The sequence below is a fragment of the Pituophis catenifer genome, unplaced genomic scaffold (genome assembly GCF_029215685.1).
Source record: "Pituophis catenifer annectens isolate HBS135680 unplaced genomic scaffold, rPitCat1.0.hap2 SCAF_7, whole genome shotgun sequence".
Lineage (NCBI taxonomy): Eukaryota > Metazoa > Chordata > Lepidosauria > Squamata > Colubridae > Pituophis > Pituophis catenifer.
The window spans coordinates 67,158,650-67,173,966 of NW_027256887.1; the positions used below are offsets into that span (position 1 = coordinate 67,158,650).

Consider the following 15,317-nt stretch of genomic DNA (forward strand, 5'->3'; position numbering starts at 1 on the left):
GCAGGCCCAGCTGGAGAGGAAGAAGCAGGACAGGAAGGCACAGTGCTCTCTGTTCCCGAGTGAGTCAGGAGAGTCAGCGGAAGTTCCCATGGGGAAGGTGGAGGCGATAGGGGAATTGCTGTTTCGTGTGGCTGCAGAACTGGAACAAGGGTAGGGAGGCAGGCTGGCTTCCAAGAGCTACAGTATGCAGTCTACAGTTCATGGTACAGGTGAAGCTGGAAAAGGGGCTTGTCGGCTTCAGCAAGGGATGGAGGAAAAGTCCATAATTGTCAGAATCTATTTTCAGGTCCTCTCTTCTCTTAGCCCAGTCTTCTTACTGCAAAGGCAGTGACATTTGTAGAGTAGGGCGGATGACTGCCTGGTCAACATTCGCAGGCATTCTGACCAATTAGTTACAATTGTAGTATGGTAATCAGAAGATATCCATATACCAAAAAGTAACAAAGCAATGCATTGTAACCATCTATTATTTTATTGGTGAAGAATGCCTTTTTATATCAAGCACAGACAGAAATTATGCTTGAAGGTGTTGTTCTGCAACATGCTAGCTCCTCCCCCCCCATTTTTTAAAAAAATTAGGTAGTATGCTTGGTGGGCATCAAGGTACACCTGCACCATGCTGAGGACCTAGAAAATAGGTTGCTCCATCATTGTGTGCCAGATGGAAAAAAAACCCAACAATAAATATTTCATTAATTTTTCTTGACATTTATCCAAAAGATAAAAGATGAAGCTCTTCAATACTCTAAGTCAGGGGTGTCAAACTCTATTTCATTGAGGGCCGCATCACGGTTGTGTTTGACCTCGGGGCGCTGGGGTGGGTGTAGCCAGCCCAACATCACTTGTGTCAGGGTGCCTGTGGTGGCCCAAACACTCTGCCAGCGAAAATGGGCTCCCGAGCTCTGTTTTCAGCTGCGACAGCCTCCTGCAACCCTCTCCCAGCGAGTATGCAGAGGCACCTTGGGTCAATCCTTCGCTGTTTCCAGGTTGGCCTGGGGGTCCAGATCTAAGCACCCCACAGGCTGGCTCTGACTCCTGGGCCTTGAGTTTGACACCCCTGATCTAAGTTCTTCATCTTTTCTAAGATGCTGTTAGTTCAAAATGCTTTAGGAATCATATGCCTTCCCAAGCTTCAAGAAGGGTAACCTAAGCTTTTTGTGAACAAAAATATGTTTGGGAATATGCATGGCTAATTATTATAAACCGATTGGTAAGTCTGCTGCTGATGCATATAAGAAGGAAAACAAGAATTTAAAAGTCCTAAGAGAAAAATATTCCAAGTTACATGGGTAAATCCATGTGCTACATATACATTAGCCTGAATGCATCTAGATAGTCTATTTTAAGAAAAAGGGGAAAAAAATGAATATAAAATTGAAAAATATTAAACTGCTTAGAGAAAAGTGTCATCTGTAGAAAATGACAACAGATGAAATTTCTTTTTTAAACTTCCCACTATAAAAATAAATTGGGATGCATAAAAATTAACTAATTTCAAGAAAAAATAAATACTGCCCATTACCCAAGATGATACACAAATGACTAGTGGGTTTCAAGTGAATATTTTTATCTCTCAGCAAATTCAAAGAAATAAAACCACATTAATTCACAATTTAATGGAAAAATAGAAACTAGGTGTAATTAAATGACAATACACTCAGGATAATATTATGACTGCTCAAAGTATGAAATTAATGACAGGGAGTTCTTGGCCACTGCCAAATAGGATTTTAGATGCAATGGTGTTTGGTCCACTTCTTCCAAGAAAGTTATGCTCCCGAAATATGCAGCAGGCACGCTTAGTTTCCTCTTTGTGAGACTAGAATGTAGTTTATCAATCATTTTCTTCACTATTCAGTTTTACCCATTAATTACTGCTCTGTCGCTGGACTTTTGGACCAATACTTTGAATTCCTTCTTCTGGATTTGGCCGCTTCCCAGTGCACACTCCAATGTTAAATGATGTTCTTCCTAGATTGAAGACAATTGAAAACAAACATATTCTTTAATGTTGTATTTGACTTTCAATTTGATTGAAAATTGAATTTGATTTAAATTTGATTAACTCAAAATCATAAATGTACAGAAACCATACCTTGTTGCACTAAGTGTGTTTTTTTACTGTCCCCATGAGCATAATGTAAAATTCTGCTGTTTCCTTGAGCATAACCTATTTTTAAAAAGTGTATTAATTTCTGAACAAATTTTTTTAGAAATCAACATTAAACTTTCCCCCCATAGTTTTAATAAGTATAAATAAGTAATATTTATAGTATTACTAATTTTTCTGTCATAGTTTGAAATATTGTACTGAATTTATTAGAAGTCACATTTTCTGTCACAAACAAATACCATTCTCAAATTATGTCTTTGAATGTGAAATCTAACTTATCCCTAATCATAAGCAAAAATTATCTGAAAGAGCACCCATAAGATATTCATTACAATTTTCCCCCTTGCTCAATAATGCCCCATTCTGTATCTTTATTTAATATTGTTAGAAAACAAAGGTTCCCACTTTATATTCTTAAACTCAGTTTTTACTTCATTTATAACATATCCTCTACAGAAAATAAGTAAATCCTAGTATAAAAATCACAGTGTACTAAGCACTACTATTTGGATACTGTTTCTATATTTTAAAACAAGTACCTCTTTGAATGATTCAGTTACCTAGTAAACATTACTCTTGGCTACCATAAAACAATGAAGAGCAATTAATTAATTAAATTAATTAAACTGCCTAACCACTTCTTCCATAACTCCTTCATTTGGGATCCATTTAGAAGTCTTCATAGTAAAGAGTTGTTGTCATGCCTACCTCACTTCCTTGGAGATCAGTTAGACTTTACTGTTTTAGGTATATAGTTGCTTAGTCTATACTAGTAATATAATGGTTTCCCCAGAGCAATTCCTATTTTTACTTACTATTCTTAAACATGCTTATGCAGAAGCTACATTGCTGAAATCAATATATCTTGATTTGACAAGGGAATTTGAATATCACACATTATTATTTAAGAGTGAAGGAATAGTGAATGCAGTTTTGAGTTATCCCACCTTGCTGGTGAATTCCACTTGTTCCTTTATGAGTCTCTCCATGGGTACATGATTGAACATTCCCTGTATGTCCTTCACTGGTTCCCATTTGAGTGCCTGAAAGAAAGCAAATCTATATTGTTTTCAGGATTTATAGAATTACACAAAAGGGATGTATTTAATATCATGCACAATTTATATTGTATAATATAAATAAATCTAAATGAAAATTTAATATGTGGAAAAAGTAAGTATACCCCTACATTTATCACTACCTCAAATACCTATAATTAAAAACAGGTGTACCAGATCAGATGCAAATGTTTACCATATTGTTAGAGAGGATCTGGGAGGTTCCTGTGTTATTACATATTTAGTTGGCTGGCGGCATCACAAATATGCCTGGATTGAAAGAGCTCCCTGAGGCCTGCATAAAGATGGTTTAAGATGCCTATGATTCTGGGAAGGGATTTAAAAAGATGGCTAATCATTTGGACATCAATCCATTGTCCAGATTATCTACAAGTGAAGAAGATTTCAAACAACTGCCAACCTGTCCAGCCCATCCCAGCAAGTTCAGCCTAAGAGAAAAATGGAAATTGCTGGAAAAAATCCCTGACGTCAGAATTTTATCACATGACCTAAGGATAGCTCTCATGATTGATGTCAAAGTATATGGATCTATCATTAGAAAGGAATTGTGCCAGGAGGAAACATTTGATGTCCAGAAAGAACATCAGGGCAAGAACCTAACTTTGCTCATTAACATCCAGATAAACACTAGGACTTCTGGAACAATGTGCTCAGGACAGAAGAGGCAGCGTTATTTGAACACAGCACCAGAAAACATACACTGTCAAACAATTAAACCCTTTTCCCTTCAGCTGGTGAAAGCCTCCAAGACGGTGACCATCAGGTGAGTTCATGCAGTGATAAATTCCTCATTGCAAGAGAAGCCATTCCTAGGACCTTTTAAGGAGGCCTCTCCTTGTCCTCTCCTTAAAAAAAACATCACTCATCTTTGGCTTATTATTATGTTGGTAGATAGTCAAATAAATTGCTATTTATGCTTCTTAGTTTTTCATACATAGGAGTAACTTACCACTTGTACCAACACAACCAGAGAGATTTTCGCTTGAAGAATATCCCATTAGGCCACCATTTCCATTTCCGTTTCCATTTCCATTAGAAGGCACTGAAGCAAGGAGACCTAATCAAAATAAAATGCAGTGGCCTCAAAAACTGAGTTAATTTTCTCAACAAGAATTAGAGCATTATTTTTAAAGAATCAATCCCATGCAAACACAGACTATATTTTAAATTAAATATCAATAATGTTGGAACTGTCACTCAGAAAGATGAAGACAACAATCCCACAAATAAACCGATCCTTAACATGAAAATATAGAAAATTCTCCCTAAATAAATTAACTGTGTTTCTAAAATAAAAAGGCAATGCTTTTTTTTTGCAGAGTTTTGACCCTGAAAGGACCAGAGCTTATGTGATCTTATTATTAATATATTAGCCCTTCATTAATGTTAAAAGTTACAACTTTTAAAAAGGTGAAATTAGAAAAAAGTGCAAGAGAAATAACTTTTCATTCTTCAGTCAGTCAATTATAAATATTAAACCATGATTTCAACAATTAAGTAAGACTTTCAGGCCAAAAGTCATGAAAGTAAAAAGTGAAACCAAAGCTTTCCATCATACCCAATCCTCTGTATCGGGATAATTGTTGGTAGATTTGTTTCATCCTTTCAATATTCAATCGACTCGCCTCAGCATGATTTACCATCGGCTTGGGGTAATTTACTCCTATTATACATTTTGCAGCTTTCTGGACTCCCTCAGGGGCATTCCAAGGATCATATATATACTTTGCAGGAAAACCTCTGAGTATAGGTAGATAACGTCTTAATTAAAAAAAAAAGAAAAGAAATTTTCTATCATTTTTATGGTTCATCATAATAATCCCAGTATAATGTTTCACTTTAAACTGATAATGGTTCTTTACCTGATGTAGTCCCCATTAGGATCAGTTCTCCTGCCAAAACCCACAGGACAGTAACAGTGGAAAAATTGCTGGAAAAATGAGCTACAAGACAGCCACATCCAACTGCCTGCATTCACACTCCAGTCTGCGTCAAGAAGCAATTCTTCAAATACCTACCAAAAAAAAAAAAAAAAACCCACATCAAAACCACTGAATTAATGTAACCCTGTATTTACTCTTTCTCCCCCCTCCGAAATAGTTTCAAGTAGCAATTTGTTGGCATGCTGGCTTTTAAAATGTCCATATCTAAGCACATAAGGAGAAAGCTGAGAAGAAATATGTACTCTATACAGTAAACTTTTGAAATGTGCAAAGTCAGCAGACAACTCATTTATCTGCAGAAAGGGCTCAAGGTAGCTTACATATTTATGAAAACTCATAATGCAAATAGACCGCTGGAAACAGAATGATATTTAAAACCACTAGCATAAACAATTAGTCACAGTACTACAGGACAATCTAATCCCTGAGATCAGCCTGTTTGTATTCTATCTAACACTTCTCATACATGTTTTAATGTGTTAAAGAAAGAAGAGTGAGTGTGGGACTGATGAGAGAAAACAAGGAAACATTCTGAATGCACATTATAATGCATAAAGTGTTGACTTACCACTAGGTGTTGCTACTGAGCTAAATTACTTTATATTATATAACATTTATAATGGTGACAGCAGTTATGTGCATTTACCCCACTGGTTCTGCATTAACTACACTTGCAGCATACTCCAAAACTATATTTTCTCACAGCTCAGTCCAAGAGGCTACAATGTAAAGGATGGTAGGGGTTGTTGTTTTTTTTTTAATAAAGAAGCAAATATGTCAAGACTTTAATAATAAAAAGATTTACATACATCATGTTCTGCAGAAGAATCAACCACAAACTGGGTATGCAATACAACTTTTCTTAACATTATTTAGAAATAAACTGGAATGTCAAATCTTAAGGACAATATCAAAATGTGTTAAATGGAAGAAAATTGTACCTTCATTCCTTCCTCCCAGCTAATCCACAGATCACCCCGTGTTAAGAAGCATGCCACAGCATGTCTGGCAAGATGATGAATCCAGCCTTCCTGACGCAGCTGGGTCATAATAGCATCAATCCAAGGGAACCCTGTCCGACCCTCTGCCCACTTGGCCAAAGCCTCCGGATTTTTGTCCCAAGGAATCTGCACACATATGGGGTTGCCTTCCATTTTATCAAATCGTGGATTATTAGTTGCTGCTGTGTAAAAGAATTCACGCCACAACAACTGGCCATAGAGGGAAAGAGGAGGAAAGCTGTTCTTCTTCACCTGCAAATCGTAAGATATGATTAAAAACTCATTTTTTAAATACATGTCTTCAATACATGCAGACAAATCCAGGTGGTCAATTCATACCTTTTTGTACAAATCTGTTAATTTGAAGTAAAATAGACGGCAAGATAAACAGCCAAAACGCAGATAAGGACTAAGTCCTGTTGGACTTGCAAGAAGGGAATTTGCATTCATTCGAGGTCGTTCAAAGTTTGCAACCCAAGCCTTAAAAAGAAAATTAAAAAAAAGGGGAGGGGGCATTTATATTTATTATTTGTTGATATATGTTTCTTAACAGCATTTTAAAAACCAAGCTTGCAACGGCTATGTATCAGCTTCTCAAAATCTGAGAATTACTTATGCATATCATTTTTAATTCATTTACACATGAGGTCTTACTATTTATCCTATATTGAGGATGTTTAGTAAATTTACATTGCAGCACTTCACTTCTCCAGCATTTGAACACAAGACTAGAAAACTACTTTATGGAAATAAAATTGTTATAGTGATGCTTAGTCTACAGATAGTGTGAAGTACAGCTTCTGTGTCTTCAGGGATTTATATCCCAAATTTTCTGTTTAATACTCTATGTTGATTTAAAAGCACAAGGGGTACAAAGGATGGATAGGTGGGATTGCAAGGGCCTATATAATATAAAAATGTTAACTGTATAGTTGATATGTAAAATTACAGCTAATAAAGTATTAAAGCATTCAGAATTATTTCTCAATAAAAACTACAGTATTTCAATCCTTGACAACAAGCACATAGAAGGTAGCACTCTCCAAGTTCATTTTACTAGCACTGGCTCAATTTTTTTCATGCCTCAATAAAGTAACGAACTATATTTAGTTCTCATGATTGAAGTTCAATGATCGAAATTTTGGCACTGAACAAAGGGAGTTATGACCTGTACCCAGAGTTATAAACATTGACGTACCCCAGCCCCCCGGGCAGTGTGCCTGCCCTTATAACCACTACCTGCCTATAATCCCCAGCATCTGGGGCATCCTGCACAACAGCACTCAGCCACAGAGCTGGCCTGGGCCTGAAGCTTTTAACAATCTTAGTCAGTAGCCATCACCACTGCCAGTCAGAAATGCTGCTTCGCACTGATTTCTAAGATGTGAACGCCTTGGGAAACAGCACAATTGCTCCCATTGCCCAGCATTCCCAGGAACCTGTCACATGCCATTTGCCTTCAGGCAGTTTTTTCCTGATGTTGAGAGGCCCGCACAGCTTATCCAATGCAGCTCTTAGTCACAACCAGGTCCAAGCCGCCTTGGAGCCACTTCTATTGTTAGGGGCGGTGCTAGGGCTGTAGTCAAGGCCTGGAGCATTGGCAGCCAGCTGGCAGCTCTACTTCAGGCCTAGGCCTGAAAGTTCTGCTGATGAGTGCCACACTACAAGGCAGGGCTGAGGCGGCTGTGACTTTGAATTGTATTGCAGGACACACTCTTCACTAACTGAAGAACCCTTGTGCTCCTTGTGCTCCATTTAATGATTGCAACTATGAATGCCAGGACTGTGGTTGTTGAATGAAGTGGTCATTGGGCATCTCACTTAACCAACCAGAACAACTTATGACTGATACTCCAGTCTCAACTGTGCTCATCAGTCAAGGATTCTCCTTATACATAGCAAACAACAAAGGTGAACAATGTACCTTTCTTTCCAAATGTCTTTCCAATCTCGTGAGTGCTTCTGTTTCTCCTCCTGGCCAAACGGCGGAAGGTAATCCATCTGTATCAAAACCTATAGTACAGAAACCAAAATAAAATATATTAGTCAAATATTATTAGCCAATCTGTATAAATTATAAAACTTTGTTATGTTAAACAATTGTTACACATATTTTCAAAACACTGAACTGACCCAATGCTAAATTTGCAGGTTTTGATGAATTTGAATAATTATTGAATATTGAATTAGTATTTAAATAATTTATTGCTCCTCAGTGCAGTGACAAATATACTGAAATCTGTCAACTATTATAAATCCATGATGAGTTATCAACACCCAATCTAGGAGCAAGTCTTCAAAATTTAACAATAAGGAACTTGCTCTTTTTTTCCTCACAATAAAGCAAACATTTTCAATGAACTATATGGTTATTTGGAAACTCTACTGAATTATGTTACATACGTATTCTAGAATAATCCCTATCCAGAAAGCAATCATTAATAGTTATCAGTTTCTTATAGAGTTTTAAAGCAACATTTTAAATGACAAGATCAGGTAGTCCTCAACTTACAACCATTCATTTAGTGACCGTTCGAAGTTACAATGGTACTGTCAAACGTGACTTATGATGGTTTTTCCAGCATCCCTGTGGTGACATGATCAATACACTAGGCAACTGGCATTTATTCATGATTGTTGCAATGTCCCGGATCATGTGATCACCTTTTGCAACTTTCTAACAAGTGAAGTCAATTGGGAACCCAGATTCACTTAACCATATTACTAACTTAACAACTGCAGTGATTCACCCAAGTGTGTCAAGAAAAGTTGTAAAATGGGGAAAAACCCACTTAAGAACTGTCTTGCTTAGCAATAGAAATTTGGGGGCTCAATTGTGATTGTAATTTGAGAACTGCCTTTATCATCATCCAGATCCTTCTATTAGATCTTACTATCTTCTATATGCAAACTAAGCAGAGTCTCCTACTTATGACCACATATTTTTTAATAATGCTCAAGGAATGGGGATGATATATCTTGGTTTACCTAGTTCTTCAAGTGATGGAACTCCGTATTTCTCATCATGATCGTCAGAAACTGGGGTGGCACATTTTGACATGGCTTCTGCAGTGATAGTTTCCACAGGCATCTCCAATGGTTCCATTCTACTTATTAGAGTTTGGAATCTCTTATAAGTAAGAGGTGGCTGGCCTCCATTTAATTCTATAATTCTACATCAAAGAAATCAATGCCAGTTTATAATTTTAGAAACATTTTTTGTTTATTATGGAACCCTACAGTACATTTCTTACCTATATTATGTTATGACATTTGCTTCATATTATGAATAAAGTTAGTAATTTCTCATTAGAAATATAGAAAAGGCTCAGGGGCAGAATTAATACAGTAAATCCAATCATCCTAATACAAATAATTAATAAAAGGATCAATGACAATTTGGTTATTCTGCAAATGAATGAACAGATCACTGGAAAGGTTACTTAACAATTGGTTACAAAGAAATTACTAAAAATGAATCTAAACCATTGACAAATATTATAATTTACAAATACTTTAACATATGACAATTCAATATAAAAAAAAACAACTATCAGGAAACCAGTGTCCAAATATGACTGGTACAGAAATCATTAACTTTTCATGTCTGACATTTCAACAACCAAAGTAACAGAACAGCCAAAGGTGATCGGTCTAGATGGGGATGAGCTGTCCATAGGGTTTCATGTTGTTTTTAAACAGACAGAGGAGAAAGAAGCTTCCAGGAAAAGGAGAGCTTAGGTGATGGTGTCAGTATTTGATTTAAAATTCCCTTTGAATTGCCCAAGTGCCAACTGCTAAGGAAATTGTTTTCCTAGTTGAATTGTATCTATCTATCTATCTATCTATCTATCTATCTATCTATCATCTATCTATCTACCTACCTACCTACCTACCTACCTACCTACCTACCCACCCACCCATCCATCCATCCATCCATCAAATGTATTGGTTGCCCATCTTACCCACAAAGTATTGCTTTGATGATGGGTACAAGTGAATTGAAAGATAGTGGTCAGGGAGGGGATAGATGAGTATTGGAGAGGAAGTGATTAGCATACATTTCCCACTTTTGTTGGAAGAAGGGAGATATGACAGGTAAGGTTGAATAAACTATTCCAGGACATAGATGACCACTAAATTAGTAGTAATCTCCACTTCTAATTGTCTAAAGCCAGCTCAATACCAAGTAGAGAGGGGTGTATTCATGCTTAAAGACGTCATACTTGTACAGGGCCAAGGATCTGCTCTGGAAATTTTGGGGTGTAAATGCCTGTATCTTAAACTGGGCCACAGAGACAAACTGGAAGTTCTACCAGTGTACCTGGTTGCCAAATGGAATCCCTTTCTAGACTCTTGGAAGTGATTTCAGGACTAAAATGATAAACCTGACACCTTTTAGTTTGGGGGAGGGGACAGATATTTATATCCTGGGGAACACAAGAATCCATGAATTCATGGCCTTCATAAATCTTGGGTCTGGCACAGACACTTTTAACCTCACATTCCTTTCAGAGCAGTTGAAAATTGATTTAGATGAGGATGAGATTGTCCCCAAATGTTCCTACTTTAGCTGTTGTGATCAATTTACATAGGATTTTACTGACAGTTAACTGTCTCTGTCTTGACTCCTCATTAACAGAGTTCAATTGATAACAGGGGCATCTGACTGTATTATCTAGGATTTCGTCCAGCCAGTGAATTCCAAGGAAATATAGGGTGCTTTCTAGTATGATCTCCATCAATCTTTTTAGACGTGACTTGGGGGGGGGGGGAATGACTGACTGGATCTGAAAGCTGATCAAAATTTCTCGAAAGGGTTTTTTTCCAACAGCCTCAAAAGAAGCTGTATGCAGCCTTTTCTGGAGACCTTCTTTGAATCCAGTTATTCTTGACAATTATTACCTGTAAAGTACTGATTTTAACTTATGAAGTCTCTCGCAGCTTGGCATCTAGATATATCCAGGGCTACATTGTCCAGTCAGAATTGTCCTGAACAGCAAGACTGCACTGAAAGAAGCTCCTGCTGATAACCTAATTTGGTTGGCTGTTACCAGGAGGTGTTGCTTTCCTATTCAGTGTCAGTTCTTTGAAACAGCTTCCCTGCTGACTTCAGGCTTGCCTCCTCTTTGATAACAGTCAAGGAACAATTAAAGACAGCTTTTCCATAGGGATTTTCCCTATTGTACAAATATCACCAAATTGTCTGCTATGGTTTCACATCTCCAATGTTTAAAATATTTTTATTTTTAAACCTATCATGACCATTTTAATGTTACATTTGTCTGAGTCCTGTTACTATGGATATTTTAATGATCTTTATCATGGATGTTTTATGTTTTTACTGTAAAGTGCCATGAGTCAATTTGTTGAAATCAGCAGTATACAAGTTTTGTATGTAAATATAAATGTTTCATAGTGCTAAACTGCTAAACTGCAAAACCATCCATTATGCAAAATTGATATATTACAGGAAAATACTGTAATAAAAAATGTTGACTGAAAATTATTTTCTATCCTCTATCAGAATCAGTATCTATTTATACTAAATAAAACATTATTTTTCTCTTTTACACTTAAGAAATTAGTATCTTACTTGTCTAAGTCATATAAGGTATGCGATATCCGTACAATGACTTCCAATCCTGCTTCAGTGGCCAATTTCTTAATTGCTGCATCTCTCTCCTTTCCAAATGGTTCAGAGTCATATTCAATAGAAAGTTTTGAAATATTCCATTCCTATAATTTCAAATAATAATGTGATTTTTAAAACTGCAATTGTCCCAGGTCAAGGAACAAGAAAGAATAATAAATGCCCAGAATGCATAAAAATAAATGACTATATTCAATAGCAAATGCAGAAAAAAAATATTCTCTGTGTACAAGCCAAGAATTCTGCTACAGGAGGTTTTAAGCAAGCTGGAGCGAAGACCTTAGCCCTCCTTTTTCAAATATAACAGAACTGGGCCAATAAAATGAATATTACATTAAATTATACAGTGATTTGAAAACCCTTAGAGAGCTTTAGCCCCACTTTCCTAGAACTGAACAGACTTTACCATTCATAATTCAGTATCAATATAGGATCTCCCTGAGATTCCAAACTACATTTTTATTACTCCCTTCTTAAAATGTCTATATTCATAAAGCTGGATTATATGCAATTAAGCCATTCCTTCTCTCAGGTGTGTGCTCTTACAGTATGTTATTTTTGTCTTAATTCGAATAGATTTTACCAAGAGATAACAAGCTGAAAGAATGAAGTTAGAACAAAAAGCCTCAGGAATATACATTGTTGCAACAAGGTACTATAAGTTTAGATGTTTCCTTCATCTTTATAGATGATTGCATCAGTGCAATTTACAGATGGTAAATATTTATATCTAATATATCTAACCACATTATAATATGAAACAGTAAGACAAAAAAATTAAAAAGTAAGCAATCTGAATAGGTTTTTACTTTTAAATCCCAATGTTGTGATGCAAATCTTAGCCAAATTATGCCCATTAATATGGCCAATAAATATTATACATATTACTTTTAAGTATAATCATAGTATTCAAGTAAGTTTAAATACTTTTGTACTTGCTTCAAATCATCTTCAAATAATCCAAATTTACCTTGAAAAGCCTGGGAAATACATCTGCAGGCTGTCCTCTAATCACAAATAAACGAGAGTTTAGTTTTCGTAAGTTGGCATCCAAGTCCTCAAGACACTGAAGGAGAAATCTGAAAGGAGGAAGACATGAAGGAAATATGTTTTTTTTTTAAAAAATGTTTGCTGCAAAGGCAAGATTTGTGCAGAAAGAGTTATAACCAATCATAATATATTATCTTGGTTCTAAAGATTACAGCCATCACACAAAAATATATTGTGGTGTAAGTGTGTGTATGTAGCTTCCATGGTATATTCAAAAATCCTTACAGACACTGTCAGAGATTATGTAATAATGCTGCTGTTATACAAATAGAGGACTACAACTGAAAGAGTGTGCAAACTTTGATAATGATGTACAGCTATTTCAGGTCAATGTATATGAAAACCCATTATAGAAACTCTTACAATTCAATATTATCCTTTAAAAAATAAAAATAAAAAGTTAATTGGAAATTTCTTACTGTATACTAATACTGTATCATGTATCTGTATTAAAGTGACTTTAAACTGCTATTGTACAAAATTACTGGTTCTAAAGGGTTACACGTAGCAAACACTGGCTATCATGTAAAAAAAAATCTTTAAAGAAAAAGGCAACAGCAGTCTCTTAAAATGTTAAATACTCCTGTGCTGCTGATCTTGAACCACCACCCCTGCCCCACCTCAGTAACAGGTTGTTTACCAGAGCTTTAGAAACCTAAAATCCCTGCAAGGAATTCCAATCTGATCATGGAGGCATCCATGGTCAACCTCTAGGTGGATTGTCAGATAGCAAAAAAAAAAAGGTTCTGTTGATTTATCTCCCAGACTAAGTAGTTTGAAGAAGAAACTATTTATCCAGTACCAAGAATACCACCTTAATTTCTCATGAACCAATATTGTAGTTGGCATCTGAAAATGAGCAAAAGCTGCCACTGCCATTGCTGAAGCCTTGAGATTGAGAATATACTCTGATTGTTGGACATCCATGAATTGCAATAGATTTAAGCTAGAAATGGAAGTATGCCTATGGAAGGTACTGCCAAACAGACCCAAGAAGCTGATTATATATAATAGGAATTTATAGTCATACGTTTGGTAAATTCTGCAGGAGTTGTCATTAGCCTAAATAGCTCCAGTGTTAGTGTAAGGATTAAAAAGAAAAGCTTTATTTTTTAGAAAACAGCAAAAGGATGGACCAGAATGTGGATCCTGGAAAATTAAGGGGCTAGATGGGCTTGAAAATATTACCTGTGAGATTTATAAAACAATATATGAAGTCTTTAAAATTATTAAGAAAACTGTTCTCTCCCCTCCCCCCAAAAAAGTTTTGTTGATTGGAATATGAACAGATAATTAGAAGGAAATTAAAGGAGAGCACAAAAGTAGAAAAAAAGTAACACTATTTGACTACAGAATACATTAAGGCTGTTTGGGAATAATATACTCAAAAGTTACATACAAGAAGTTACTTACAAGAAAGATGGCAAAGGAAATAGAAGAACAACAGATTCTATTGCATAAAACAGAGACTAAAACTGATTTGAATGTGGATTTGGAGTTTTAAAAAAATCTGGATTACAAAAGTGAAATGGAAAAAGATGCTGCTGTTCTGAAAGTGGGTTTTAAAATGCCAGAGTATAAGAGTAATATGGTGAACGATGCCAAAATAGATTTATAAATGAAACCAATTGAAGTCTTAATAATGAAAGATGACATAAAAGGAATGCATGAAATCAAGGAAACCTTAGGAAGAGACAAAAGAAGAATTACAGTACTCAAGCTGTTTCTGAAAGAAGCACGGAAAGAAAATGGTAAGAAAGCAACTTGTGGAACATTACTTGATGTTGATGGGATTAAAGATCAAGCTTTTAAAAACTAAAAAGGTTTATAAAGTGAACCTGTTTGATCAAGTTAAAATATATATTTTGTAAGGTTTTCTTTTTACTAGAACTGAATGAGGAGGCTTTAAAGATATGTTATAAGTGGAGAGAGATTTCTTTTGTTTTTTTAGCATGAGTAATAATTTTGGATTATAAAATCGAAGTTTTTAATTAATATTAAAATATGTTAATGTTTTTAGTAACTCTTAACAGACTTTTGCTAATTACAACTAAATGATGTCTTTTTTGCAATTTGATTATTGGTAAGGGGCGAGACATGGGAAGTGGGTTTTTTAATTGAAGCAATAGAGAAGGTGTCATTTTACATTGTGTATAACAATCATTTTCTATACACATGCGCTCAATTTACTACCACAATTGAGCCCCAAATTTCTGTTGCTAAGCAAGACAGTTGTTAAGTGAGTTTTGTCCCATTTTATGACCTTTCATGCCACAGTTGTTAAGTGAATCACTGCAGTTAAGTCAGTAACCCGGTTAAGTGACTCTGGCTTTCCCATTGACTTTCCTTGTCAGAAGGTTTCAAAAGGTGATCAAATGACACAGCAATCATCATAAATATGAACCAGTTGCCAAAGCGTCCAAATTTTGATCACATCATGGGGATGCTGTGATGAAAAATGGCCATAAGTCACTTTTT

General features: G+C 35.8%; 1 protein-coding gene across 1 annotated transcript in view; it reads right to left on the reverse strand.

Moving 5' to 3' along the window:
• Positions 1–1,550: 1,550 nt before the first annotated feature.
• The window catches only part of CRY1 (cryptochrome circadian regulator 1), a 28,906-nt gene continuing 15,139 nt past the window's right edge, over positions 1,551–15,317 (reverse strand). The window contains exons 2-13 of the mRNA XM_070947384.1: positions 12,760–12,868; positions 11,733–11,875; positions 9,125–9,309; positions 8,061–8,149; positions 6,476–6,616; positions 6,077–6,388; positions 5,055–5,206; positions 4,751–4,953; positions 4,142–4,249; positions 3,061–3,156; positions 2,096–2,170; positions 1,551–1,971 (exon numbers count right to left, since the gene is read on the reverse strand). Of these exons, the coding sequence (XP_070803485.1) occupies positions 1,868–1,971; positions 2,096–2,170; positions 3,061–3,156; positions 4,142–4,249; positions 4,751–4,953; positions 5,055–5,206; positions 6,077–6,388; positions 6,476–6,616; positions 8,061–8,149; positions 9,125–9,309; positions 11,733–11,875; positions 12,760–12,868 (1,717 nt within the window). The 3' untranslated portion in view covers positions 1,551–1,867. The remainder of the gene's footprint in view (positions 1,972–2,095; positions 2,171–3,060; positions 3,157–4,141; positions 4,250–4,750; positions 4,954–5,054; positions 5,207–6,076; positions 6,389–6,475; positions 6,617–8,060; positions 8,150–9,124; positions 9,310–11,732; positions 11,876–12,759; positions 12,869–15,317) is intronic.